We start from the raw sequence: 25,286 nt of genomic DNA on the forward strand, positions 1-25,286 counted from the left end.
CCCAAGCAAAGCAGCAACAACAGAATGACTGAAAAAGAAAAGAATCAAAGTGTTGCAATGGGCCAATTAGCATCCAGACCTCAACCTAATTGAAATGCTGTGTTGGGACATTAAGAGAGCTGTGCATAAATGCATACCTGCAAAATTACGATTAAATGAGGCAAAATTGTAAAGTAGAACCGAATCAAGCAATTTAATCGTGAGATAAAGTAATCCCTGGTTCTTTGATAACAGAGTGAGGTGTTTCACTATGGGAATCGCCTCGTGACCAACTACGGAAGCTCCAATGACACCACGTCTGTCTATGACAGACCTGTCGAGCCATGCTCAGGGCTCCGCCCCCTCATACTAACACGGCCGACCAGCTCCTCCTAACTCATTCCAAGCAGATTTCTTTCCGTGCCTAAGCAAGGAGGGAAGTGTTGGTGAAACACCTCACTCTGTTATCAAAGAACCAGGGATTACGTTAAGTAACCCAACGTTCTTTTTCTAATTTCGCTCGGTGTTTCACTATGGGAGATATGGCCCACTCCCGGATTGCGCCAGCTCCCGAAGCTACTCTCCAGTGCTACTCCAGGATCTCAGGTCAAACCTGAGGCACCAGAATCCAGCACCGTCTGAGCCAGGGATGACTGTGCAACATCCAGCCGATAAAACCGGACAAACGTGTGCGGCGTAGCCCAGCTTGCTGCCGCACAAATATCCTGGACTGATACACCTCTGAACAACGCCCAGGATGTGGCCACACCCCTAGTGGAGTGTGCTCGGAGTCCCGGGGGGGCCTGCAAGCCCTTACAGCTATAAGCCAGAGCCAAGGCCTCTACAATCCAATGAGCTAGTCTCTGGCGTGATACGGGCCTGCCCTTGTGAGGGGAGGCCCAGGAAACAAACAGCTGATCCGACTTCCTGAATCCAGCTGTTCTGTCAACATAAGTCCCCAAGGCCCGGACAGGGCACAAAGTGTTCAGCCTCTGCTCCCTCTCGGAAGAGAATGGAGGGGGGTGAAAAGCTAGGAGCTCTACTGTAGAGCACCTGTATGATGTTTCCAACACTTTAGGGACAAAGGCTGGGTTAGGCCTCAGGAGTGCTTTAGTGAGTCCCGGGGCCAGCTGTAGACAAGAGGGGTGAATAGACAGAGCCTGTAATTCACTAACTTGCTTGGCTGTGGTTAGAGCCAACAGCAGAGTGGTTTTAAGAGAGAGAAACTTCAACCCCACTGCCCCAATAGGCTCAAAGGGGTGGTGGGAGAGGGCGTCTAAAACGACTGACAGATCCCATAAAGGGACCAGTGGTCTAGAAACTGGGAGCGTTCGACGCGCCCCTCTCATGAAGCGACCTACAAGGGGGTGCTGCCCAGCAGGTTTATCACCAAACCCCACGTGGCAGGCTGAAATAGCTGCTAAATAGACCTTTATAGTGGAAAAAGCTTTCCTTTTGTCCAGCAAGTCTTGAAGAAAACACAACAGCTCCACCACTGAACACTGAAAAGGGATAATCTGCTTTTCATGGCACCACTCTTCAAAAACACGCCATTTACTGCTGTAAATGGAACGAGTGGAGGAGGCTCTGGCATTCTGAATGGTTTCAATAACCTTCGGAGGCATGCCTGCTGCCTTCAAATTCCACCTTTCACGGGCCAGGCCCAGAGAGCAACCTGGTCTGGATGGGGATGGTATATCTCCCCCCGCGCCTGAGACAGAAGGTCCCTGCAGATGGGGAGTGGCCATGGCTCGTCCACCAGAAGCTGGCTGATTTCTGCTATCCAGTGTTTGGATGGCCACCGTGGAGCTATTAAAATCAGAGACAGCCCCTGATCCCTCACTCTGATCAGTGTTGGGGAGATCAGGCTGAGGGGAGGGAAAGCATACAGCAGAGTTTTTGACCATGGATGGGCCAGCGCATCCACGCCCAGTGGCGCGTGTGCGTCTGACAGGGAGAAAAACAGGGGGCACTGTGTGTTTTCTCGCGAGGCGAAGAGATCTACGGCAGCCCGGCCGTATCTCTGCCAAATCTGCTCCACCACCTGTGGGTGAAGCCTCCATTCTCCGAACAGTGGATTTCCTCTGGACAGGAGGTCCGCCCCCCTGTTCAGAATTCCTGGCACGTGAGTTGCCCAAAGGGAGAGGAGCCGAGTGCTGCTCCACATAATTATTTCCCTGGCTAACCTGTGTAGCTGCCGGGAACGGGTGCCGCCCTGGCGGTTGATATAAGCAACTACAGTGGAGTTGTCTGTTTTCACTAAAACATGTTGACCCCGGAGATACGGCAGAAAATGCCATAAGGCTAGGAGCACCGCACGGAGCTCCAGCACATTTATGTGATTCAGAGTGAGTCTCTGTGACCAAACGCCATTCACTGCTCTGCCCATCATAGTTGCACCCCAACCTGACAGGGATGCATCTGTGGTCAGCGTCACCCTGGATGATACTGCCCCGAGCGGTACCCCCGCCGTGAGAGCTGTCGGGCTCCTCCAGGGCCGGAGAGCCGCGATACATGGCTGCGTTATTTTTACACCACGACTGAGATGTCGGCGAGGGCACAGCTGCAGAGAAGCGACCCACCGCTGAAAATCTCTCATCATAAGCAGCCCCAAGTGTACCACCGATATCACCGAAGCCATGAGGCCGAGGAGGCGGAGACAGAGTCGGAACCGCACGACTTTCCCCAGCTGAAAACGGGAAAGACAGTGAGTGAAGGATGCGATCCTCCGCTCTGAAAGTGCGATACGATAAGAGATGGAGTCTATTCTGAGCCCCAGATACTCTGTAAACTGTGCGGGTTTCAAGTGGCTCTTTTCCAGGTTGATAGTGAACCCAAGCTCCGTGAGGTGATTCACCACCACCTCGGAGTCTTTGATCGCCTGCTCGCGCGATCGTGAGCATATTAGATAATCGTCTATGTAAGAGAATATTCTGATGCCGCTGTTCCTTAACGGAGACAGCGCTGCCTCCACACATTTGCTGAACACCCTCGGAGCTAAGGATAGCCCGAATGGGATAGTTTGAAACTCGTACGCTACGCTCTGATAAGCGAACCTGAGATATTTCCTGTGTGGAGGATAAATGGCGATGTGAAAATATGCGTCTGATAGGTCGATTGTAACAAACCAATCGCCTGTGTGAATTGAGCGACAAAGCGTCTTGTGTGTGAGCATTCTGAACGTGTACTTTCTCAAATGCTTGTTTAACACACGCAGATCCAGAATAGGACGGAGCGACGTTCCGTCCTTTTTCGGGATGAGGAAATAGCGGGAGTAAAAGCCCTGCTGAGCTTCTTCGCTCGGAACCGCTCCGATCGCCTGTTTGTGTAACAGGGAGGATATTTCCTCCTCCAGCACATTCGCTGAATCGCGACTGGCCACAGAAGCTAACACTCCGCCGAATCTCGGTGGTTTTGCCGCAAACTGTAGTCTGTAACCATGGGAAATGGTTGACAAGACCCAGGGATGAACTGCGCATGCGCGCCACTGCTCCAGCCGCGCTGCAAGCGGGCCTCTGAAGAAGCGGTAGCGTGACGTCACCCCTGTCTCCCGGAAGGAGTTGGGGCTCTCCCCCTCGGGAAGAGCGTGAGCTCACCCCGCTGAGAACAAAGACAAATTGCAGTGATTTTCTTTTGTTTTTATTTTGAAACTGGGGGGGACATTCTGCCCTTGGCAAACTGCCTGGCTGCAGAAATGCACGTTTTATTTCTTTTGTTACCCCCAAACCACAGTGAAGTGTCTGATGACTCTGGGCAGTGCTTGGTGACACAGACAGAGTGCTTAGAAGTGTTTGGTGACACTGCGCCATTTGTCCACAAGTCTGTCCTCCCTGAACTGGAGGAGGAGACTGAGAGGGTGCTCCTGGTGAACTGGAAACTTCCGGAGACCCTGAACTTTGGAGTGATTTGGTTACCCCTTCTAACACCTTCCTTCTATTTGGGGAAGAAAAGAGGGGTGACACAGAATGCTGCAGGTGTGCTAGGCTGACCGGGTGTAACGGCTTGTTCTTTGCAGCAACTGCTGCAAAGGAATGCTTGCCCCAAGGTCTTCGGTTCTCTACCTTGGCCTGGTGGGCACCCTGCTGGCCTCCTGCTCCTCTCTGCATTCTGACCCCACTCTGTCTCCCTCTCGCAGCTGCTGCTGTTTCTGCAAAGCCAGCTCTTGGCACCTGCTGGGGCTGAGAGTTAGGTTTTCTGGGTAAGCAGAGATTTAATGCTTCACCCTCCTGCTTTCTGCGGGTGCTTGTTTCTCTCATTCTCTCCAGGGCTGGGCCAAAGAGACCCTTGGTTGGGTCATAGGCTGCATCCATGACCTCAGCCTTCTGAGCATCACCTAGGCCTGACAGGTTTAGCCACAAGGCTCTCTCACCCGAGACTGCAAGGCCCATAACGCGACCACACCCTTGGACTGCTCCCCTGGAGGAGCGAAGAATGAGATCATTAACCACGCAGATTTCATCCCAGAGGGCTGGGTTCGGGGAACCCGAGTCAAGCTGACGGCCCATGTCTTCCAGAATTTCTGCCTGATATGCTGATAGCAGTGTGACTGCATTAAGCGAGCATACTGACTGTGCAGCATATTTGTACATCCTTTGATAAATAGATGCCGTGAGGCGATCTATCTTGTTGGGCAAAGAAATGCTAGAAGAAGCTGAGATTGCCCTGCGGTTAGGGTGAAGGTGATACGCCACTGAAGGCTCCACTGCTGGGGGTTCGGTCAGCCCCAGTTCACCCATCCCCTGGATCTCAAGCTTAGAGCAGCCCTTGGTCGGAAGCTTGCTTTTAAAAGGGCTTGACCAATAGCGACTCATTTCTTTCATGCAGGCTGGGACTGCTGGCAGAAGCTGCTTTGATGGCGGCAAGGCTGGTGGGAGCCTCTTGCCGTCATACAGGTCGCGTTCTGCCCCTTCGGCATCCTGGGCGGCTGGCCATGGGATGCCTAGCTTGGCAGCAACCCGTTTGCAGACCTCGTACAAATTGCTGTCCACCAGGGGTGCAACTTCAGCCCCACTCGGTGGCCTGGACTGCTGGGGAGGAAAGGTAGAGTCATCCTCCTGTTCCTCATCCATGTCCTCCAGGTCGAGGAGGTCGGAGTCGGCATCGCCCTCCGCGTCCTCGCCACCCGGCTCGCCCACGTTTTGATCGAGGAGGTCCTCGAACGATGGGGGCATGAGCGGGGACTCTTCTTCCATCATGTCCGCCCAGCTTGTGGAGGCTCGCGGATGACGGATATCGCTCGTAGCAGTAGCAGCCGACAGGCAGGGGTCCTGACTGTTCGTTACTGCTACTCTCAGCCTCCTTTCCAGGACTTTCTCTGGCATCAAAGCACAGTGTGGGCATCCCTGAGGGTCCGCCAGTGAAGCCCGAGCATGCTTGGCACCCATACAGACGATGCACATTGGATGAGGGTCCCTGCCCGAGATGGTGGCACCGCATGATGCGGGGCACGGGCGGGATGCAGCCTCTTTAGCCTTCGGCTCCGACCTTTTGGCGGGAGTAGGAGCTGTAGACATGGTTAGCGGAAAGGGGTGAGACTAGGCTACACCAGGCTCGTCTCGACACGTTAGCCCATAAGTAGCTAGGACTAGCAGCGGGTGTTAAATCCGATCTAGTCGTGGCGGGAGTCAGCTCGTCGTGACACGTTAGCTGCACTCCGCTAGCCAATATCGTTAGCAACTTAATGCTAACCGAACCCTAGGTCGACCAACAAGCTAATGCTAGTGAGACGCTAATGTGGTTCGTGGCCTGCTAACAAGTTAATGCTAGCCGGACACTGAACGAACAGCTCGCCATAATGCGTTAGCCCAAGTCACACAACGTCGGCTACCTCGCTAACTAAAACCAGGAACCGCTGGGACAGCTCGCCTGACGCGGTTGCTGTTCCACAGTGCAACTCTAAGTACACTTCTTTCGAAGGACTTACTCAGCACGATCCAAACTGGAACCGGAAAAACTGCGTTCGGCGACGTACTCCTACACGGGACGCCTGAGAACTGTTAAGCAGCTAATCAAGTTAGCCTGGATGCGCTGAGGGAGCTCAAAGTAGTTTCTCACGGGAAGAAAGCGAGAATGAGTTAGGAGGAGCTGGTTGGCCGTGTTAGTACGAGGGGGCGGAGCCCTGAGCACGGCTCGACAGGTCTGTCATAGACAGACGTGGTGTCATTGGAGCTTCCGTAGTTGGTCACGCCGAGGCGATTCCCATAGTGAAACACCGAGCGAAGTTAGAAAAAGAAACGTAGTTTTACTGTCAAAACTTTTATTTTCACATGAATGTATACATACAGTTCTTATCTTAACATTTTACATACCGTCTCCGTGGTGATGTCATTGTCTGATCCCGCCCACTGCGTCGCCTTGTCAACCACCAGGATCCCGACTACTGAGTTGGGCTCCAGTACACTCACATTCAGGGTCACAGTCTCAGCTGGCCTCTTTACAACACTGCTCCAACTAAGCGACACCTGCCAATCACAGGTTGATTAGTCACAAATTTGCAAAAGTACCATTTTACTCGTTATTTCCTGTTATATATGTCCTGCTCTAATGGTGGATGTTCATATTAAACATGCACAAAATTTTAAACCATAATGTAAAAATAAGTCATCTCTGTGAGCAAAAATGTGAGATTTCAAAATTCTGAGGTTTGTTTTTTGTTTGCTTTTTTTTTTTCAACTCTTTGATGTGTATGAAATCAGTGAAAAATAATGTGCCAAATGTGGTCATCTTAGGCGCAAACGTCCTGCCTACTAATTAGACAAAGTCAGCCTGAAAAGCTAAAAGCAAGACCAGTTTAAGAAAAATAATTATAATAATAATTATTTAGAACTTTAATAAAGTCAGGGAATAAGTCAGTTAGGATATTTAGGAGTTACGTATAAAGGTCCAGTCAGACCATCTTTTAACATAAGAAATATATTCACAATAATATAATAAAGAAATATTATTCCTGGTTGTGAACAGATAGTCACAGGATGTTCAGAGACACACACTAGCATTATGGCACAGGGCAGCAGAAGATATAAACCTCATTGGGATAAGAAATGGACTCCAGAGCAAGAAGACACCAGTTCATGTTACCTTTGCAGGTTGTTGTCTTTTCATGAGCTTTTAGGCTTTTTCACAAAATACAATATTTTGCTTGTTTTTCTAATTGCTAGATAGTCAAAGAAGGACACCAGGCAGAGGGCAAACGTATTTCTCCAACACTGACACAACTTTCATTCAACTATTCTTTTCTTTTTCTTCTTTTTTTTTTTTTACTAAGACTAGACATTGAGAAAAGATGACGGTTACTCACTGCTGAAATGTTTGCTGGGAAATTATTATCATGTAACTTGGATTGTTTTTTCTTCACCGTTTTTTCCAACTTCATAACCTCATATACACAAAATTCAAGAGAAAAATTAGTTTATTTTTCAAAGAAAAAAATGAAGAATGAAAAAATCACCTGGTTTTGTAAAAACTGCCTGATTGGCAGCTGGATTGCATCATTGATGACCTCTCCGCTGGGGTGCACACAGTAAACGATGATGCAGGCCAGAGGAGCCCAGGAGACTTCTGGGACCAGAGTCAGATCAGGAGAGCCTTTCCCGGCAGAAATCGCCTGTCCTCTTGACTTCACCTTTACACACAAGATACAGACGGAAGGTCTTATAAGAAGCTGGAAGCATACATTCGTCTTTCTTTGCTTACAGCAATAAACTGAATACTTAAAACTTCTTGTCACCACTACTGGAAAACAAACAACTTTCAACAGTTGGAAATGTGCTTTATTTAAATATTAATCAAATTAACTACAAATTTGACAAAGTGTAATAATATTTGATGCTTTTTTTCATACCAGGTAGTGAACCTCATTCAATGGAAAATTACTTTCAATGTGCAGCAGAAAGGGCGAACCAACCTGAAAGAAGGTCAAATGGTGACGTTACGTATGAGTATAAATGTTCTACAACCACAGTCAGTAATTGGCTGTAAATCTGTTTTTTGAAGATCTACACTGGACGAGTCATTCTAGAAGCCTCACCATCTTCACACAAGCAGTCACTTGGAAGCATTGTACAGCGCTTTGAGGGCCCCGAAAAGCGCTATATAAAATGCAATCCATTATTATTATTATTAACTAAGTTAACTTTAATTTGAATCATAGGCAGGACATAAAAACTGAATGTTTATAATTACTAAGCAAATGTAAATGAAACAAATTGTTATAATGAACTCAGTGCATGTGATTGAGGTGTGTTGAAAGGACATCTAAGGTAACCATAGACTATTTTGGCATATTACCTGCATGTTTACAATGCTGACACAAAGGTAATTTTAAATAGTTCCTTGTATTCTTCAGCTTTACCTCTGGAGGTGTGAAGGGTTTCTGAATCTGCAGGTAGCTCTCACTGGGGGATGTGTAGCTTCGCTGTATATATAGATTGCTATGGCTGTCCTCAAAAGAAGCCTGAGAAGAAAAAGAGATACCAAAGATTTTAAATGTAATTTGAAATCATGATCACATGCTTTTGGGTTTAATTTCTGTTTTAGTTAACACGTAAATATTTTTCATATTAATTTATTTATCTATTCAAGTGTAATTTCTTTTGTACGTGATTTTCTTGTCAGGTGTGGATTTTTCACAGTAGATTACTTTATTCTTGCCTGTAGCTATTAGCACTCTCCACCTAGCAACTACAGAATAAAATAAGCCTTTAGCTTTTTAGGTACAATATGTGAGTTGTAAAATCCTGCTGCTAAATAAAAATACATTTAAGCAAATAAATGATAATATCACAAAAAAACCCCACACAAGATAAACAATATTAAACAAACATGTTGTGCTTTTTCTTGTTAGATATTAAATATGATAAAATCATTTTTCATTATACAGTTACCTTTAAAATTTTGTTTTGTGTTATGAATATAGTTAATGCAAAATAAATCTTTAAAAATCACATAATTCAGTTGATATTCAGAATTATCATAACACCCTGATATAATAAAGACATATATTCCAAATTTTTCACAAGTTATACTTAGCCTATTTTCTAAATTAAACTTAGAATTGAAATTAAATTAGCTTTCAGTTGGCCCCTGAATTGGTAAACACATAATTTTGTCCCTCTTCTATGCAGATGAGACACCAATTTATATTTCAGCATAGTGCAATATGTCCTAAGACTTTAATGCATTTTGCCATTTCTTTCGATATAAATACATAATATTGAAAAAATATCAGCAGATGTCAATGATCTATCTACAGAGTATATTTGTTCAATTTAATGTTGACCAGTACATTTGAAATCATATGTTTAGCTGTGCAGTGACTCATTTGTTAATTAAAATTTAAATATAAAATTAAAAGTTAATTGAAAGTACTAATTCTGTAATTTTTTTTTCCAAAATTGGATCCTAAATTAAGAAATAAGCTGTGTCTGAAAGCAAAGGCTAAACAGATAAAGTAAAACAATAATAATTTTCAAGATTTCTTAACAGAACTAAAGGCCTTGTTACTTAATCCCACATCCAGACATTTTAAAGTCAAATTTTGAAATAATCTGTCTTATAATATTTAGTCAATGAGGGTATTATTGTATAACTTACATCAATACTGAGCATGTCTGTTTCACTCGTGATTTCAACGCTGAAAGGTATGAGTCCATCTGCAGGGACAGGAAACTTCATTTCTTTAGGTAGCATCTCCTTTGGACTTTCTGAAGTTCCTGAACTGTTCGATGTTTTAGGCTCCGTGTCTATCACCATGTCTCCGATCCAACCCCAAAATCTTTGCTTTTGCTGAATCACTGAAACTTCAACAAAGCTTTGGCGATCCTCCAGTGACAGTGGCTGATTGTTGTATGTAGATATTTTCAGCTACAAAATTAGAAAAAAAAATTAGCATAATTGTTTTACATTAACACTGGAATATCTGTTATCTGTACAGCTCAGACTCTGCATTTCACTTAAATGCTGCCTTCTTACCCTGGCGCTGAAGGTTAAAGAGGGCCTCAATAATTTGTGATATTCTTCAAAGGAGACTTTATATCTGGTTTTTGACAAACCTACTGTTGCCGTACTGTTATATGTAATGCCTGAAAAATGAGACGTAGTCACAGGAGTCAGCACCACAAACAAGAACAAAAGCTGGTTAGATTCCAAAAAATAATGTAGACTATCTCCCTGACTTTGTAATTAAAAAAAACTATAGCAGTTTAAAGTCCCACAGTAGAGAGCAAATGCAATGCATCTGGGAAAAAAAATACTCACAGCGCTTCACTTGTTTCCCATTTTGTCATGTTATAGCCTTATTATCATAAAATAGATTAAATTCATTTTTCACCTTGTCATTATGAGGTACACACAACACCACATAATGACAAAGTGAAAGAAGTTTGCTTAAAATTCTGGCAAATTTATCGTATGTCGTGATATTCAAAACGTGCAATGGTCCCATTAACACTATGCATCACATAGCTGTGTGTGCATGTCAGGCCAACCAAGCCACGAAGTCCTAGAGATTGTCTGTAGACCTCTAAAATTGTAAAGAGGCACAATCTGGGGTAGGGTACGGAAAAAAAGTATTGAAGGTCCGAATGAGCACACCGACTCCCCCCATCCAACCTAATGGTGCTTGTGAGGTTCTGTAAAGAAGAATGGGAGAAACTGCCCAGAAATAGGTGAGCCAAGCATGTGGCACCATAGCCAAAAAGACTCAATGCACTTCAACAAAGTATTAAGCAAAGGCTATGAATACTTATGTACATGTCATATTTTTGTCTTTATTTTTAATAAAGAATAAAAAAACTTTGCAGAATTTTCAAGCAAATGTTTTCACTTTATCATTACGGGATATTCTGTGCACAATTTGGGGGAGAAAATGATGTTTTAATTGTATGTAAATAATGTAAATATTGTAATACACACTAATTTCACAAAAATATGAGCTTGGACACTGCCTCGAATAAAACTCTACACCTGGAAATGCTGAAACTCAGAAGTTAGAACTACTTAAAACAATATATGAAATACATGCATACATAACATAACAAAAAGTAAAGAAATAAGCTGTAAATTGTCACTTCTGATCTGTACAACCAATCTTTTGGTATTTCAAGTTAACATTTATAAATAAAATCTGAATTACCTGTGAGGTATTCAGTCACATGAGCCACAACTGTTACGTCCTCAGCGTTTCCCTCGTAGTACATCATTTTGGAATCATTTCTCATTTGGAAATAATCAGGAGCATCAAATGTGAAGCTTTCAGTACCATCAATCTGATGAAAAGGAACACTGTTAATGTGTTAAATCTATGATGGTTAAGTTTAAATAAACTGTATATTCTCAAATGTTGTAATCAGGACAGGAGTTCTTCAGTCAAAAATGATTTAATCAATATAAAGAGAAGGTAATTAGTAATCTTAAGCGTGATATATTACATATATCATGCATGTTGCATTATTAGTTTACGAGACAGTATAAATGTATGTTTATACTACATTTAGAGATATTTTTCACTGTGTAGAAAACTTAATATTTAGAAAAAATGTAATTAAAAATGCTTTCAGTCTGTAATTTTATTTTAATAGTTTAAATAAAGAAAATAAACAAGTTCAGATAGTGGGAGAGCCTATAATGATAACTGTACAGCTGAATATTAAAGGAATAATTACACAATGATTCCACTGACATACGAACCTCTCTGTCCTCATAGTAAAACTCGACAGTACCGTGAAAGTGATAAATGAACGTCATATTCAGGTGTCCCTGAACGGACTTCCCGTAAGTGTACCTGTGGATGGAAAGATCATAAATAATCCTGAGGAGCAACTTCATTCACACACAAACTGGATCAAAGCCAAGTCTCACTTTGCTGTGATGGAGCCCTCCAGAGGGTCCTCACGGTAAATGACATCCGGAGCATCGATCAAAACCTCAAACTTTGGCAGCACTGCAACCAAAAGATACACACACATGTTGGATATTCATATCTTGTGGGGACATCTAATTGACATAATGCTTTCCCGAGCTGCTTACCCTAATGAAATACGAATGCCTAACCCTAACCCAATTGTAACCCTGTTACTAAAACCACATTTTGAGTCTCAAAAATGCCTTCAAACTTGTGGGGACCAGGAGTTTGGTCCCCATAAGGACTGTTGGTCCCCACAAGTATAGTAAACTTCCTATTTTGGTCCCCACAAAGATATGAATACACACTCACACACACAAAATTAATATGTGTTTTTATTCTTCAAAAGGAGGAAGCTGTTCATGTAATGCTGGATAGAGAAAACATCCATACCATATTGAGCCACAGTGAAGTACTTCACACTTGAAATGTCCTGCAACACACAGAGGATCTTTATAACATCATCTCTCTTTGTTCTTTTTATAAGGAAAATCTATTCCTTCATTCTTTCACTCAGTCTGACTTTAACTGGTGTGTATAAATGTTACAGCCACAGAAGTCCCCTTCACATTCACAGCACGAGTTGTGAGTTACTGAAACTTAAGAGTTTTTTTTATGAAAGGGACTCTTGCCTGTGCTATTTATCCATTCAATTGTTCCGATGGAATCTGCCCTGTTACAGAGTTATCCACTGCAGAGAGGTCCGATTACTCTCGTCTTTAATCACGCAAGATCAAATACATTTAAAAAACGCAGCAGTGATTTCTCTGACCAGAAATCACGCACAAATATCAAATAAAAATATCCAAGAACCAAAAAATATTTAGATTTTGTACTTTTGCTTGTCTCCAAAACAAAGGGTTAGGGTCACCAGTGATGAGAAGGTTAGTATAAATCAAAACTACGAGTAAATCAGGTACGAGCAACACTGACATACTCTTTGAAGCAAAGATGAATAAGTTAAAGGAAATGATTCCATATGTTTTTAAATGTCTTAATATATCTTGTTAGGGAATCAGCCTTATATTTTAATGCAAACCTGGAGATGTGGAGGTGAGACATTTTTCATACTGTGCATTAATTATAGGTTTCCTGTCAAACAGATTAGTGCCACTGACCGCATGAATGTCTTTGCACAAAAGATCTGACTTTGGCAGAAGCAATCAGTGGTCAGGTGCATTAGATTGAATTATCAGAGGCCTGTCCAGCTTAATTACCCTGCAGAGGTTCACCTGCTAAAGGACTTACTTTGACTGTAGCGATGATGGTCCACTGACCCAGAGGAGGGTTTTCAGACAGCTGAAACTCTTTGGACACAACGCCAAGGACGCTGTCTGCAGCCAGCCACTGCCTGAGCAGGTTTCCCCTCGGATCCTGGACCAAGAAAAAACATGCTGATCAGACGATTTTCAGAATTTCAGTTTGTGCTTTGAAAAACGTCCAGCAAGTTTACAGGCAAGTGACTGATTTAGCCACCAGTGCTGACGAATGCTAGTGAATGCTAGTGCAAAGTTCATGGCTGGAAATTCATTAATTAAAATGATGCTGATATGAATATGAAGCATGTGTAATAGAATTAACTCATAATCCAATCAACCAGACGCAGAAGTTGTCCAAGTAAAACTCCCCTGAGATCTTTTAAAAATAGTCTCTGATCTTGCCCTCTTGTCCTCTCTTTCTTCCATGGTTTTGGTACAATAACATCATTCTTACCCTGATGATGATGTCCACGGGGATGATGAAGGGCTTCCCATCAGAGTGAATGGAAACAACTCTGATCTTCACCGCCTGCCCAGGTAAGTACATTACTTTGTCTGTTTGAATGAAGGTGGCGATATCTTCAACATCCAAGTGGAGCTTTGTGAAGCTGGAGAAAACCTGGACTTCTCCTCTGTGACCTTTGACCTCCAGTATGTAGGCCTCCCAGTGATTGGGCTCGCTGTCACTAATCTGCAAGAATTCAACATGGAAGGAAATTCATCAACACTTAAATGACAAACAGTCACATTATCATCTTAACAAATTTAATCTGGCATACAGAAAGAGCAGGTTTTGAAAACGCTCCAAGTTTAAAGTTTAAAGTTTCTCGGGTGTAATCTGAACCGTGGAGGACTGAGAGCTCGCCTGTGGTCCAGATGAGAGAATTAGCCAAAATCTGCTCAACATCCATTTGAATTTTACCTGATGGTGTCTGTTTGTGCTCTACAGAATCAGAGTTAAGCCTCTCCTCGCCGACCTGCTCTCAGAACAGAAAACTGGCCTTTGTTCTGGGCTCTGAACTTTTACCAGGAAGTTGCTTTTAGGGGCCACAAGGGGGCATCAAAACCCACAATTTCAGCTATGATTTTAAAGCTGAACTGTAAAATATCCTGTTTTCAAAAAGTAGTCCAAAGTGTTATTGTTTATTTTCTAATGATTGTGTGTCATATTTAAAAAGAAATAAGGCACTTATTAGCATAGTGGGACATAGTAAACAAGTACAGTAAGTGCAAACAAAAAATAAAACTGACTTGAATTGTAGAAAGCTCAGACTGACTTTACAAAGACTGACCTTTGTATTTGTTACAGAGGAATTTCTTACTTACAGGCGGCAAAGTCAGCAGTGTGGTTGAACCTTTAGAAAGAGAATTTCACAGTGAGATTAGAGCTATAATTAATTAATTGTAAATTAATTGTTAGTGGCAGATACTTACCCCCTTCAACTTTAACAGATTGTGAGGCCATTGTTAGGTTTCCACGAACAATGTGAGCAGATACAGTGACCGGTGAAGGGATCAGGATGGTGACTGATATAGATGTTGGGATTCCATGTTGGAGGGCTTTGGGAGCAAGGAGCAGGTAGGAGGGCTGAGGGTGGGGGCTGAGGAAAAAACCCATAATATATAAATATATTTGTTTACACCCAAAAAAAACATCATTAAGAATAACAAGTTGGTGTAGAAAACCTGAAAGGGCGAATGGAAACAGAAACCTTCCCCACTGTGAACATTTATTATTTTATTGGAACTAATTTATTATAAAAATATGTACTTACATTAGTTTAAATCTATATCTTTTAATCAACTTGTGCAAAAATGACTGTAAGGCAATAAAACATGTTTGTAAAAATAATGAAAAATCAGCTTAGATTCAATGAATTTTTAACACCACTCCTGCAGTTTTGAACTGACTTTTTATTTTCTAAAATGTAGGAAAATATATTTAAAAACTGTAGATACACAGATGAGCAGAAGAGGGAAAAACACTCATGAAGAAGCAGTTTAAACTGTCCAGGTGAGTCCTGTAGTTCAGCCTGTGTGCTTACCCGTTTGTGGTTTTCTGGGCGGCGGTGAGAACGATGAGGCTGAAAATGCCCCACACCTGGAGACGCTCCATTTGTATCAATGAAATTCACTCCAGAGAGCTTCTCTCAGTACTGAAAGCAGGTAATATCAGTTTTTGCCTTCATACCTGCAGACAGTAACCACACCCACCTCCTACTTCTCATCATCATCATCATCCGATATCACCTGAAGAATTGAACCAGGATCGGTTTACCTGAATCCCACTGGGAGGCTTTTATTTCTTGTGCTCTGATTCAGGTCATAATGAGAGTAGAAACACATAAACAGGCAAAAATTGACAGCAACAGTAGTACAGCATACCTCTCCTGTATATATATTTTTGTATCACCAGGGGCATCTAGTATCTGAACAGAGTCAACCCAAGACCAATGATTGGACAATTAGTTCACTACAGTTGTACCTGGAGGAAGGATTGTCGTCTCCTCTCCAGAAAAAACTGGCAGAACTGATCATCAGGTTTTACATTCTGGGAACCAGACCTGTAAGTGATCACAAAGTTAAAGCAGGTGAAGAAGAAAGCCCACCTGGTGTGTCTAGTGTTCAGTCATTTGGTGGCTTTGAGTTGAGCGAGGTTTATGTTTTTTGTTTCTGACCAAATTATTAATGGATCCTCGGCTCCCTCAAGCCAGCGTTTCTGCTCTTTGAGCTCCAGTTTCCAACAGTTTCCAGTCACTGTTGTCAGTGTTGCATTTAGCTGGGGAGAGACATGAGAAGCAGGAAAAAGGATGCATTTGCTCTCCTTTGTACTGAGATTAACTTGTGCAAATTTTAACCACGTGAAAAAAAATTACTCATAACCATCTCACAGACATAACATTATGTACAGCTACTTTCATTATCATTTTTTTTACTCTTTTTCTCCAATTGATCCGCGTTAAGTTCAGTAATAACTTCTTACAGTAATAAGTCCTACCACTAATTAATCTTTCAATCTTAAATATGATCAACCTCTCTCTAATAATTGGCTATGTACCACAGGCCTTCAAGCTAGCAGTAGTTAAACCGTTACTTAAACAGTCATCACTTGATCCAGAACTCTTAGGTAATTATAAGACAATCTCCAAACTTCCTTTTTGCTTAAAAATTCTTGATTGTCATTTATTATCTTACTAATATCATTTTAAATTATTGGATGTAACCTTAAAGCAAGGTTTAAATCAAGCCTGATGTTGTCACACACATTAAGGAATTAATCGCACTCTTATTAATTTAACACTGATATGAGATCAGTACTCGGTATCAGCAGATATCTTAAGCCAGAATATCTGTCAGAACTGGAAAAAGTTGCATTGAAGCAGCTTGTTGAGTCTCAGCTGATGGCTGTGTAGCACTTTGATCTGCTTTTTAAATGAGAAATACAAATGATCTGACTTGGCTTGTTTCTCAATTACTGATCAGACTAAATAAATAAGGAATACAATGGTGTGAAAAAGTGTTTGCCCAGTGCAAAAACAAACACTTTATCCTGAAAAAGAAGGAAATTTGAACAACAGACAGAACTGGAGAAGACTCTTGATTAAGAGGTGAAATGTTTTCACAGAAACTGGCCAGTTGTCACAAAAAACTGTTTTTCCTAGGAAAAGGTCTAATGTTTTGCTTACCATCAAACTTGGATGATTCACTGATCATTGGCACAAATTCCAATTGTAATGGGAATCAGACACAGTGACTGAATTCACACAAAGATCCTTTCTTACTGAACTGCAGCTCTCACACTTTAAGTTTTTGACACGGCCATGTGATCTTGCAGGGCTGCCGTGGTCCTTATGAAGATAGTACAAGAGCTCACATTCATTACAACTACAGGCCTCACTTAGTGAAAGTCAGTGTTCATGACTCCACCATAACATGGCCATAAAATGGCCTGCATGGCAGAGCTTCAAGATAAAAACCACTGCCACACACACACACACACACACACACACACACACACACACACACACACACACACACACATATATATATACTGTATATATATATATATAGAATAGGAAATCAGGAAGGGAGCAAACACTTTTCACACCATTGTATTTGGAAACTATAGGACTGAGAGATGGCTGTGACCAAATCAGCAGCTGTCCAAGTCTCCATGTGACTCTTGTTGTTATAGTAACAGCTGTGAAAGCTTTACCGATCTGGACTCTGTCAGGGTTGATGTCAAACACACTGATGCGCCCAACACTCCAGGAGCCATTGACCAGCAGCACGATGTTGGCTTTTGCTGTTGTATTACACTGAGCACATGCAAGAAGACAGTGGTGTTGGAAGGAGTCGAGGTTAGCGAGACACCTGATGCACAACAGATACCTGACATGAGGGCCTGTTTGGTCTTATTTGGACTGTTTATGGGTGAGAAAAGTGAGAAAAAGTGAAAGGAAATGCATCAGGAGGAGAGACAAGTGAGGAGTAGGAGTACATCACAACAACTCGCCCACTCACAGGAAGTGTGAGAGCTGTGGTTCAGTAAGAAAGGATCTTTGTGTAGGAACCTCCACTTGTTTCCTGATTGGTGGGGAGTCAGTCACTGTATCTGCTTCCCACTAAAACAGGAACATCTGCCAGGATCACCGCGTCATCAGGAGTCTGATGAGAAGCATAACATGAGACTTTTTCCTAGGAAAAAGTGTAAGTGTAAACAGAGCTCTTTGACACACTACAGTAAAGGGAAATATCCACTTTCGCATGACTAAAGACCCCTTTATCCAGCATCCAGCAAGATATCCCATATGGAAAAGAAATAGTAAAAACTTATTAAAGACTTGCATAAGATGTGGCCTACTTCATATAGTGAATCATATAAGGCTTATATGATTAACTCATGAAAGTGGCCACTTTCTCATTACTTTCATATATTGTTTTAGTAAGTATCCAAAACATGCAAGTTTCATTTATATAATTTTTCAAGGGATCTTACATCTGTTTTCACTCTTGTATGCTTTTCGCAGTTTTCACAGTTTCACACAAGACAGATACAAACTTTACGAGATTTATATATATGTTTTCCATATGGGATGCATTTATGGTGATACCAGTAAAGCTAAGTGCTGGCGTGGCTGCTTCCAAATGGGTAATTATGTGACACATGAGTTAATCAGTTGGTCAATTTCTAGACGTTAATCGACACTTCAGAACATTTTACTATGTTCTGCATGACACTCCAAATGACTCCAAATGAGAAGACAGAGGTGAGGGAACTCGAGCCATGCATTCCTAAATAATGTCTCTGTGAGGAGAAAATTGTTTAGAAGATAAAGAAACTCACAACTCAGATATCTATTTTTTACATGCGCATGGGCGGTCACGGTCCGATCTGCTCTGCACCAAGTGTGCACAACAGATGTGACACAGGGAAACCGCCCAGGGCTTTCAGAGCATCCTTTATTTATACTTCAAATGAGCTTTCAAGGAAGTAGGAGTGGCATGTTCAGAATACAAAAACATTTCCATAAAAGGAGAAAACTGTTCACTTGTCTGCTGAAACAGGAGGTAGCTTGGTATGTATAGAAATTCAGACATTCCCATAAAAGGAGAGAGAGACCGTTAGCTTGTCTGTTAACACAGGAGGTAGTATCATATGTCACCGCATTCTTCTACACATATGGCTTCACTCTCTTTTCCTGTGGTGGTTCCAATTCACAAGCTCTTCTTCCTTTAAATGAAGCTACAACTAAACATAATTCACAAAATTAAAAATCTTTCATCATTCCCTCCTGTTTGTAGCTGAAATTAAAAAGATACATCAATGTGTTTCAGACACAGACCCTACCTTGTGAGTGCTTTCAGTCTGGTCGTCATAAAATGTGTATCATTCAAACATAATCATTCATCACATTAGTTTCATACTCATCGTCTTCTCCTTCTTCCTCGTCTGGCACAATGACATATGCAACAAGAGATTGAGATATCATTCTTGATACCATTCCTCTTACAGGGGATAAGGGGATTGCAGGGGATAATGCATGTAGTAAAGATACAAAACATGATAAGTATTAGGCCAATAAACATCAAAACCTTAAACATCAATGTTCTCCATGAGCTGCTCATAAACCAATCCCACCAATTACTTTGTGAATTTGCCCAATTGGTTATCTGTGCCTGTTGAACGTTTCTAAGTAATTGTAGAGCATTTGTCACATTATCAGAATGCACATTGTCTGGAATATATGTGCAACAAGTTGTATTGAACAAAACACACAGTCCACCCTTTTCTGCCAAGATCATGTCCAGAGCAACTCTGTGTTGCATAACAGTTATTCTTATGGCATCAATTTCCTGATTTTGCTCTTTGTTGATGGTGGTCGATGCATTTAAAAACAGCCCAAAACGATAATCTAGAGTTCGGGCATGTTTTCCAACTCCAATCCATGGAAATATTGCATGGACAATATTTCCAGTAGTCCATGTTTTAAATTCTTTCGGTACGTCAGTGCCCCACACGGAATCATGTGGCTCCACTTGCTGGGCTTCTCGTTTCCTTCTCGTAGATTGGAAGCTCTTGATTGCCGTTATCTTGAATGTGTGGTCAGAGATGAATATAGGAGCGCATGTGCCTGTCCACTGCTCTGGGAGTACGAAATAGGCACGCTGTCCACATAACCATGCCATTCCCTGTACCCAATAGGTACCGTTAGATGGACCGTTGTTCTTCACTGGGCCACCAAGTGCATGTGTATACGTTCCTACACAGTTCCTGGTGGTCCCTAAATCGATGGTTCCTATCGTCTGGCGATAACCAGTGGCGTGTCCAGCGGGGTGGCCTGGGGGGGCACAGGCCACCCCCCCAACCAGACTGGCCACCCCAGGTGCCACCCCAAAGGCAAAACAATAAAATTCAATCAAATATCAAATGTCCGATTATGTTTTCACGATGAAGCTCAGATATCCGAGTGTAAGTGAATGCAGCATCGGCTTCTGCGCTATGTGCATCACGTTAGCAAAGGAAGGAGAGCCAAGCACGAAAGACGGTGTTCCAGATCTACTGGCGTTTAGATCAACTGGCGTTGGTCGAACAGATGTGTGGTAGTCTTGCTTTTCAGGAGCTACTACCGACAAACCAGCAAAAAAAACGCCAAATGTGTCATCTGTGACACTTGTGAGGTTATCTCAAACACACTCCGTCAGCCTTGATGCTGTTGAACAACAAAATGTTTAAAAATGTGGCGAGTTTACCTGGTGATATCCTCATGCGCGACGCGATCGCGAAAACAGCAAACAAGTAATACCACGCCGATGTTGTTCACAGGACAGCAAGAGTAAACGATCGGGAGACTCTAGTCGTCATTATCGTTCCCCTCGCACGGTTTATTTCTCCGAATTCAGCGTTTTTGCTTCACAACTAAAGCGAGCAGTTTACTTTGTGCACTAACATGGAGTCGAGTCAACCAGCGCCACCTCTGGCCAAGTGCCACAGCCTACAGCCAGATCAACTTGTGACACATCTGCAGCACGTTTGATTTCGTTTCATGCACAACACATTTGTATGTACAGTTTGGCCATAACGAACACCCTGTTCGAACATAAGAGTGTCCATAAGTGCACGTGGCACCAGGACGCTCTAGGCCGTAGGTCGATGATCGATTTTGTAATCGTATCAGCAGACCTGCGACCATATGTTCTGGACACTCGGGTAAAGAGAGGGGCTGAGCTGTCAACTGATCACCACCTGGTGGTGAGTTGGATCAGGTGGCGGGGGAAGACGCTGGACAGACCTGGTGCACCTAAACGCGTAGTGAGGGTGTGCTGGGAACGTCTAGCAGAGGCCCCAGTCCGCGAAATCTTCAACGCACACCTCCGGCAGAGCTTCAACAGCATTCCGAGGGAGACTGGGGACATTGAGTCCGAATGGACCATGTTCAGCGTCTCCATTGCCGAAGCTGCTGCATTGAGCTGCGGCCGCAAGGTGGTTGGTGCCTGCCGTGGTGGTAATCCCCGAACCAAATGGTGGACACCAGAGGTGAAGGGAGCCACTAGGCTGAAGAAGGAGTCCTATCGGGCTTGGTTAGCCTGTGGGACTCCGGAGGCAGCCGACAGGTATCGACAGGCCAAGCGGAATGCGGCTCGGGCAGTGGCTGAAGCAAAAACTCGGGTGTGGGAGGAGTTCGGAGAGGCCATGGAAAAAGACTTTCGGACTGCCTCGAAGAGATTCTGGCAAACCGTCAGATGTCTCAGGAGGGGAAAGCGGTGCTCTACCTGCACTGTGTATAGTGCTGGCGGAGCGCTGCTGACGTCGACTGAGAAAATTGTCAGGCGGTGGAAGGAATACTTCGAGGACCTCCTTAATCCCACTGACACGTCTTCCGAGGAGGAAGCAGAGTCTGGGGATGAGGGGAATGACCCGCCAATTTCCGGGGGCGAGGTCACTGAGGCAGTTAAACAACTCCTTGGTGGCAGAGCCCCTGGTGTTGATGAGGTCCGCCCCGAGTTCCTGAAGGCTCTGGACGTTGTAGGGCTGTCCTGGTTGACACGCCTCTGCAATGTTGCGTGGAGATCCAGGGCAGTACCTGTGGACTGGCAGACCGGGGTGGTGGTCCCCATCTTTAAGAAAGGGGACCGGAGGGTGTGTTCCAACTACAGGGGGATCACACTCCTCAGCCTCCCTGGGAAAGTCTATGCCAGGGTGCTGGAAAGGAGAGTTCGTCCGTTAGTCGAACCTCGGATACAGGAGGAACAATGCGGTTTCCGTCCTGGTCGCGGAACACTGGACCAGCTCTTTATCCTCTCCAGGATACTTGAGGGTGCATGGGAGTTTGCCCAACCAGTCTACATGTGTTTTGTGGACTTGGAGAAGGCATTCGACCGTGTCCCTCGGGGTGTCCTGTGGGAGGTGTTGCGGGAATATGGGGTGTCTGGCCCATTGCTACGGGCCATTCGATCCCTATACAACCGTTGCAAGAGCTTGGTTCGCATTGCCGGCAATAAGTCGGACTCGTTCCCGGTGGGTGATGGGCTCCGCCAGGGCTGCCCTTTGTCACCGGTTCTGTTCATAATTTTTATGGACAGGATTTCTAGGCGCAGCCAAGTGGCGGAGGGCTTTCGCTTTGGTGGCCTCAGAATCTCATCTCTGATTTTTGCAGATGATGTGGTTCTGTTGGCTTCATCGGGTGAGGGCCTCCAGCTCGCACTGGAACGGTTCGCAGCCGAGTGTGAAGCAGCGGGAATGAGGATCAGCACCTCCAAATCTGAGGCCATGGTTCTCAGCCGGAAAAGGGTGGAGTGCCCATTCCGGGTCGGGGATGAGTTCCTGCCCCAAGTGGAGGAGTTCAAGTATCTCGGGGTCTTGTTCGCGAGTGATGGGAGAAGGGAGCCGGAGATCAACAGACGGATTGGGGCTGCAGCTGCAGTAATGCGGACGCTGCACCGGTCCGTCGTGGTGAAGAGGGAGCTGAGTGTAAAAGCGAAGCTCTCAATTTACCGGTCGGTCTACGTCCCTACCCTCACCTATGGCCACGAGCTGTGGGTAGTGACCGAAAGAACGAGATCGCGGATACAAGCGGCAGAAATGAGCTTCCTCCGAAGGGTGGCTGGCCTCTCCCTTAGAGATAGGGTGAGAAGTTCGGCCATCCGGGAGGGGCTCAGAGTAGAGCAGCTGCTGCTCCACATCGAAAGGAGCCAGCTGAGGTGGTTCGGGCATCTGACAAGGATGCCCCCTGGGCGCCTCCTGGGTGAGGTGTTCCAGGCATGTCCCACCGGGAGGAGGCCCCGGGGCAGACCCAGGACACGCTGGAGAGATTATATCTCTCGGCTGGCCTGTGAACGCCTTGGTATTCCCCCGGATAAGCTGGAGGAGGTGGCTGGGGAGAGGGAGGTCTGGGCCTCTTTGCTTAGGCTGCTGCCCCCGCGACCCGGCCCCGGACAAAGCGGATGAGGATGGATGAGGATGGCACAACACATTTGTACCTTTCAATTGTGTCTGTTTGTGTCCCTAACCCTAATGATATCATATATTCCTTATTGGCCTACATTTGTACAAAATTCCAAATTATATACACAAAGTCATAGACATCACCACTCCAATTGGTCATCATGATTTTGATATTCTCTTTTTCCATAACAATGAAATACGCCTTGGACAAATATGACACGTCAATATTTCATTAGTGTTGTCACATCACATCCTGTAAGCATCGTTTGTCTGTGTCCTTTCTCTGGAAATTAATATTTCCAGCCAATATAGGCAATCCATCAACATGGCTGGAGAGTTGGTAGTCAGTGTTGGGGAGTAACGGAATACATGTACCGCCGTTACGTATTTAAAATACAAAATATGAGTAACTGTATTCCGTTACAGTTACCGTTTAAAAAGGTGGTATTCAGAATACAGTTACTTTGTTGAAATAAATGGATTACACTGCGGTACTTTCCTGTTTCATTTTGTCGCGGGTCAGGACTGTTTAGTTTTTGTTTGACAGCTATGTTCTGTTGTTCCGGGCGGCAGCGTTACGGTTGCCATGGTTACAGGGCGACGCTCTCTCTCTCTCTCTGCGACTGTGTGTTTCCTGGGTGAGAGAGCGCCTTTTCGTTGTTGTTGTTGTTGTGCTAAGCTAACAGGCAGAATGCTACAAGCATAGCTCTAAAGAATGTAGCATCATGGGCAGTGTAGTCCGTGTTGCAGGGAGAATGGACTGCCATACACGTTATGGGTCTGTGAGCGCGAGGAGGGAGAAAAAGGGGAGTGGAAAGGTACGAGTTGTCGTCGAGGAAAAACGGGAGCTGGAAACATGTAAATATAATAATAACCACTGCAGCCAAGAAGAGTGCCTGACGAGCCCAGTTGTAAGTAAGCTATTAAGACTCGACTGTACACAGTGTTCGTGTTTTCCTCCGAAAACAATAAGTTCCGTTGGAGCAGCCTTTCAACGCCTCTCTCTGTCTCTCGCAATAAAAGTTGACCCACACAACAAAGTAAAGCTATTTTTCGGCTACGAGCCGACAGGGACCCCGCCGTATTAGTCAGAGGTCCCTTTACTACAGTTCAGAGTCGCGGACCTTCAGTAATAGTAATAAATCACACAGCAATAGTACATTCACGTAGTTGTAAAAAGCATGATAATATATTAAGTAATCCAAAGTATTCAGAATACGTTACTGTCATTGAGTAACGTAACGGAATACATTACAGAATACATTTTGGGGCATGTATTCTGTATTCTGTAATGGAATACATTTTAAAAGTAACCTTCCCAACACTGTTGGTAGTTATATACAGTCTGTATAAGTGTTGTTAATCCAATGAAGATTTGTAAGGAGATGGCAGTTACTTTGAATTCACAGCAGTTACACAGTGATTAGTAATAAACAGCCAGTGAGAGTGAGTGGATTTAAGAAAGTCAGTGACTCAGGTGTGTCGCTTGGTTTGTCATCTGTTTGTGAGACTGGAGGAGATGTAGAAATCCTTTGTTTTAAATCTTAGTTAGGAAGATTTCTATTTGAAAACAAGCACTTTTTGTGAGAAATGCAAGAAGTACATCTGCAGAAAGCACACAGTTACATTCTGTCCATCATGTGGACAAAATCGAAAATGTTGAGCATTGAAAAACTGAGAACGTTGGGCAAGTTCAACAGAAATGTGTTTGTAAGAACGAAAAACCAAATTGTTCCTAAAATAGTTATGGAAAGTCACTGTTGTATGTCTGTGTTCTACATGTTTATCTGATGGGAAATAAAGTTGCTATTGTTTTATTGCAGTTTCTTGACAATTCTGAGTGGATTTACACAGTACGGGTCAAAATGACCCGCAACAAAATCAATGTCACTTTTTTGTTTTTCAACATAATACAAGGGTTAATTTCCAAAACTTCCATATGATCTTCAATTTGTAGCAGATCCACTATCACACAGCAGCTGGAGCAGTTTCAAATGGAGGTCAGTCCACTACTACCATAGCCTACTACTAGATTAACTTGTGACACATCTGCACCTGCTGCTATGATCACATTGAGTAGAGGCTGAGTGGCTGCACTAACCCCTGGTACATCCAAATCTACCCACAAACATGTTGAAAGATGCAATGCCAGCAATGTGGATTGTCAACACTGAAAACAATCAGTAAGCAAAGACAACAGGGA

General features: G+C 43.8%; 1 protein-coding gene across 1 annotated transcript in view; it reads right to left on the reverse strand.

Annotated features, from left to right (window-relative positions):
• Positions 1-15,976, reverse strand: part of cd109 (CD109 molecule) — a 50,317-nt gene extending 34,341 nt beyond the window's left edge. The window contains exons 1-17 of the mRNA XM_080881811.1: positions 15,816-15,976; positions 15,623-15,701; positions 15,183-15,387; positions 14,572-14,738; positions 14,464-14,492; positions 13,592-13,828; positions 13,127-13,252; positions 12,272-12,311; positions 11,836-11,917; positions 11,665-11,758; positions 11,111-11,243; positions 9,949-10,058; positions 9,571-9,840; positions 8,330-8,431; positions 7,820-7,882; positions 7,427-7,600; positions 6,288-6,440 (exon numbers count right to left, since the gene is read on the reverse strand). Of these exons, the coding sequence (XP_080737937.1) occupies positions 6,288-6,440; positions 7,427-7,600; positions 7,820-7,882; positions 8,330-8,431; positions 9,571-9,840; positions 9,949-10,058; positions 11,111-11,243; positions 11,665-11,758; positions 11,836-11,917; positions 12,272-12,311; positions 13,127-13,252; positions 13,592-13,828; positions 14,464-14,492; positions 14,572-14,738; positions 15,183-15,253 (1,851 nt within the window). The 5' untranslated portion in view covers positions 15,254-15,387; positions 15,623-15,701; positions 15,816-15,976. The remainder of the gene's footprint in view (positions 1-6,287; positions 6,441-7,426; positions 7,601-7,819; positions 7,883-8,329; positions 8,432-9,570; positions 9,841-9,948; positions 10,059-11,110; positions 11,244-11,664; positions 11,759-11,835; positions 11,918-12,271; positions 12,312-13,126; positions 13,253-13,591; positions 13,829-14,463; positions 14,493-14,571; positions 14,739-15,182; positions 15,388-15,622; positions 15,702-15,815) is intronic.
• Between the last annotated feature and the right edge of the window lie 9,310 nt (positions 15,977-25,286).

Source organism: Rhamphochromis sp. 'chilingali' (genome assembly GCF_963969265.1).
Source record: "Rhamphochromis sp. 'chilingali' genome assembly, chromosome: 5".
Taxonomy (NCBI): domain Eukaryota; kingdom Metazoa; phylum Chordata; class Actinopteri; order Cichliformes; family Cichlidae; genus Rhamphochromis; species Rhamphochromis sp. 'chilingali'.